This window comes from Cyprinodon tularosa, unplaced genomic scaffold, assembly GCF_016077235.1.
Source record: "Cyprinodon tularosa strain WSP-4 unplaced genomic scaffold, ASM1607723v1 ctg893, whole genome shotgun sequence".
NCBI lineage: Eukaryota > Metazoa > Chordata > Actinopteri > Cyprinodontiformes > Cyprinodontidae > Cyprinodon > Cyprinodon tularosa.
Window position 1 is genome coordinate 88,736 of NW_024039666.1, and position 4,620 is coordinate 93,355.

General features: G+C 36.9%; 1 protein-coding gene across 1 annotated transcript; it reads left to right on the forward strand.

Annotated features, from left to right (window-relative positions):
* The first annotated feature begins 2,347 nt into the window (after positions 1-2,347).
* LOC119775777 (gastrula zinc finger protein XlCGF57.1-like) lies at positions 2,348-4,360 on the forward strand. The gene has a single exon (XM_038273857.1). It carries the CDS (start codon positions 2,533-2,535, stop codon positions 4,039-4,041), a length of 1,509 nt encoding a protein of 502 aa, XP_038129785.1. The 5' UTR covers positions 2,348-2,532; the 3' UTR covers positions 4,042-4,360.
* Positions 4,361-4,620: the final 260 nt, after the last annotated feature.

Genomic DNA, 4,620 nt, shown 5'->3' on the forward strand with positions numbered 1-4,620 from the left:
GTCCAGCCTTGAAGTAACAAATGCATGGACTAGTTTCTCAGCATCACCCCTGGACAGGATATTTCTAATTTTTGCAATGTTCCTCAGATGAAAGAAGGAAATTCTAGAAACCTCCTTGATATGGGACCTAAATGACAGGTCCTGATCAAAAACAACACCAAGATTTTTTACTTTATTATCTGAAATCAGTTTAATCCCATCCAAATGAAGTGACTGGCTAATCAGTTTCTTTTTCAGAGACTCTGGTCCAAAGACTATAACTTCTGTTTTGTCTGCATTCAGAAGCAGAAAGTTAAGAGTCATCCAGGTTTTTATGTCTTCAAGACATGCCTGTAATCTATGTAATGGGTTAGCTTCATCTGGATTTATAGACAGATATAGCTGGGTATCATCAGCATAACAGTGGAAATTAATCCCATGCTGTCTAATAATTCTACCAATTGGGAGCATGTATAAAGTAAAGAGAATTGGTCCTAGCACTGATCCCTGTGGTACTCCACAGGTAACCTTTGAGCGTGTTGAAGATCTATCATTAACATGAACAAACTGAATTCGATCAGATAGATAAGATTTAAACCAGTCTAGTGCTGTTCCTTTAATTCCAACAAAATATTCAAGTCTTTCTAAAAGAATATTATGGTCAACTGTATCAAATGCAGCACTAAGATCCAACAGGACGAGCACAGATACAAGTCCATTATCTGAGGCCATGAGAATATCATTAGTGACTTTCACCAGAGCTGTTTCAGTGCTATGATGAGCTCTAAAGCCAGACTGAAACTCTTCAAAAAGTTCATTATGGTGGAAGTGATCGCAAACTTGTTTGGCAACTACTTTCTCAAGAATTTTGGATAAGAAAGGAAGATTGGATATAGGTCTATAATTGACCAAGTCATCTGGGTCAAGAGACGGTTTCTTAAGCAGAGGTTTAATTACAGCAACCTTAAAAGCTTTAGGTACATATCCCTGTAACAGAGATAGATTAATCACATCTAAAATGGAGGAGGAGATCAAAGGGAATACCTCCTTAAATAACCTGGTTGGAACTGGATCTAACATACAAGTTGAAGGCTTAGATGAAGACAATAATTTTGCTAATTCAGAGAGTTCAACTGGATCAAAGCAGTCTAAACCCAGTTCAGATTCCATGACTACCTCAGGTACAATCGCGGATAGAGGAGTGCTTATGATCTTATTTTTAATAAGATCAATCTTATTTATAAAGAATCCCATAAAGTCATTGCTGCTAAGAGCAGGTGGAATGGACGGTTCAACAGAGACACCATTTCACAAACTACAGGCCTGTTTCTTTACTTCCACAGTTTTCCAACATTTTCGAGAAATTGTTTGTGGATAGATTATATACTTTCATTAATAAACAAAAACTGCTTTCTGAAAGTCAGTAAGGATTTAGATCACAAAGATCTACAGCAATGGGCGTCACTGAATTGATAGAACAAGTCATCAGTGCCTTAGATAATAAGAAATCTGCAGTTGGTGTATTTATTGATCTTGAAAAAGCTTTTGACACAATAATCATGAAATATTACTTAAGAAATTGGATCATTTTGGCATCCAGGGAGTACTACTGCTCTGATTGAAAAGTTACCTAAGCTACAGGCAATAATCTGTGCAAATGGGTGACTGCCAGGCTGATCCTAAAGAACATCTGCAGGTACCTTTTCCGTCGGTCCTCTTGGTTTGTTGACCTCACCCCTCCACATACAAGCAGTTAAGTTCTAAGGAAGTTCATCTAACTAATGCATAGGTGTTGGATCTGAACAGCTTGAGACTTAAACAACAGAAAACTTAAGAAACATTTTATTTTACTCTAAAAACCAAATTTTGAAACTGAAAGGAAAAAAACAAAACAAAAATAATTTTAAAATTGAATTTTGAACTGAAGATTTAGAGTATATATATATAAAAAAAGTAAATAACAATAATAAAAAAATAAAGAACTTAATTTTAAAACCAAATTTAGGATATTTAAATCTAAAAAAAACTCACAGTAGGGCTAGTTCCTATCTCCAGCAGTCTGGGTGAAAGGCAGGGTAAACCCTGGACAGATCATCTAAAAAACATCACCTGAAAAGTAGTTTAAATATGTCTTAAATGGTTAAGAATCTAGAGATCATCTGTTCAGATGGATTCTAAATACTTTGATGAGAAAAGTCGAGATCCAAACCTTGGCAGATGATAGCAGAGCATTTGCCGGTCTTTTATAATCCATAATTGTGATATCAGAGCTACTGTGTATGCTGGGAGATGTAGTTCCAAACTGTTTATATGTAGTTGGATTGAAACAAAGATGATTTAAGTGAAGTGTCCTTTCTTTAACCTACAATTGAATATATTTCTGTCATCTTTCCAGACCGCTTGCAGGATTATGTTGGAAAAGAGGAGGATTTCTCTGATCAGCAGCTCTATGAACAGGAGAGGAATTCCAGTTTTGACCAAGAGGAACCAGAACCTCTGCAGATAAAAGAAGAGCAGCAAGAACCAGAACATCCCTGGACAAAAGAGGAAACCATGGAGGTCCTCATTAGTGAGCATGAAGAGCAGCTTGTTCTGAAGCAATGTTTGCCATGCGGAGACAACTTTCTAAAAGAAGAACTTTTAATAGATCACATGATAACTCAAACAGATCAGAAGAATAATGAATGTCTGTCCTGTGGAAAAAAATTCACCTATAAATCTGACCTTAATAAACACATGAGAATACACACAGGTGAGAGGCCTTTTAAATGTCCGTCCTGTGGAAACGGTTTCAGAACGAAATCTCATCTTAATAAGCACATCAAAATCCACACAGGTGAGAAACCTTTCTCCTGTACAACTTGTGGCAAACGTTTTATTGAAAAAAGTAGTTTGACTGAACACGTGAAGATTCATTCAGGTGAAAGACCTTTTTCTTGCAAGACCTGTGAAAAACGTTTCATCTATAAATCTCACCTTAATAAACACATCAGAACGCACACAGGTGAGAAGCCTTTCAAATGTCTGTCCTGTGGAAACAGTTTCAGAACAAATTCTCATCTGAATAAACACATCAAAATCCACACAGGTGAGAGGCCTTTCTCCTGTACAACTTGTGGGAAATGTTTTATTGAAAAAAGTAATTTGACTGAACACCTGAAGACTCATTCAGGTGAAAGACCTTTTTCTTGCGAGACCTGTGAAAAACGTTTCATATACAGATCTCACCTTAATAAGCACATCAGAATTCACACAGGTGAGAAGCCTTTCAAATGCCTGTCCTGCGGAAACAGTTTCGCTTATAAATCTGACCTTAAAAAACACATTAAAGTTCACTCTGTTGAGAAGAAATTCAAATGTCTGTCCTGTCCACACAGTTTCAAAAGGAAATCTCTTCTTTATAAACACATCAGAATTCACCCAGGCGAGAAGCCTTTCTCCTGTACAGTTTGTGGCAAAAGTTTTACTATAAAAAGTAGTTTGACTGAACACTTCAAGATTCACTCTGATGAAATACCTTTTTCTTGCAACACTTGTGGAAAAAGCTTCACTCACAAATCTAATCTTGATAAACACATCAGAACTCACACAGGTGAGAAGCCTTTCCCCTGTACAGTTTGTGGCAGAAGCTTTTCTGTAAAATGTAGTTTAACTGCACACATGATAACTCACACTGGTGAGAAGCCTTTCTCCTGCATGATGTGTGGCAAAAGTTTTACTGGAAGAACTTCTTTAAAAAAACACGTCAGAATTCACACAGGTGAGAAGCCTTTCTCTTGTACAGTTTGTGGCAAAACTTTTAATGAAAATTGTAGGTTAACTGAACACATCAGAATTCACACAGGTGAGAAGCCTTTCACCTGTACAGTTTGTGGAAAAAGCTTTGCTGTAAAACGTAGTTTAACTGCACACATGATAACTCACACTGATGAGAAACCTTTGTCCTGCACAATATGTGGCAAAAGTTTTACTGGAAAAACCTCTTTAAATAAACACCTCAAAAGTCACACAGGTGAAGAGCCCGTCTCCCGTACAGTTTGTAGTAGCGAAAGTTTTGACTAACTTAACTAAACGCATGACTCATGGGAGTAACTTTTGTAATCCATGACACATGAAACTCATCTTAAAGATATTGATTTCTTCACATAAGAAGTCACAGTAGCCGTAGACACACTGAATCCAATTCTTCCTCTGATCCGACAGAAAATCGTGTCTGATGAATTCATGGCATTTAGCGCTCATTGGGCCGGATTTATCAAGATCCAATTTTGCGTGCAGTAATTTGCGCTCGCAAACTGGAATTTTGCGCGAAGGGCTGAACCATGGTTTGCGGGTGATTTAACAGGAGTAATTGCGTACCTGGTGACGGGTGCAAAACTGTTGGAGACGCCCTATTTAAATGATGGTTTTGCGCGTTTCGTGGTTTGTGGCAAAGTAGTTTGTAGTTTGTACAAACTAGTGCATTAAGAAATTTTAATCTTACAGTGACACCCCCACCCCCTCCAAAAAAAAAAAAAAAAAAAAAAATATATATATATATATATATATATATATATATATATATATATAAAAGCTTTGGCAACCTTTATTCCCTAAGGTGGTGTGTGGCTGAATTTCTACTTCACTGCAGTAAAAAAAAAC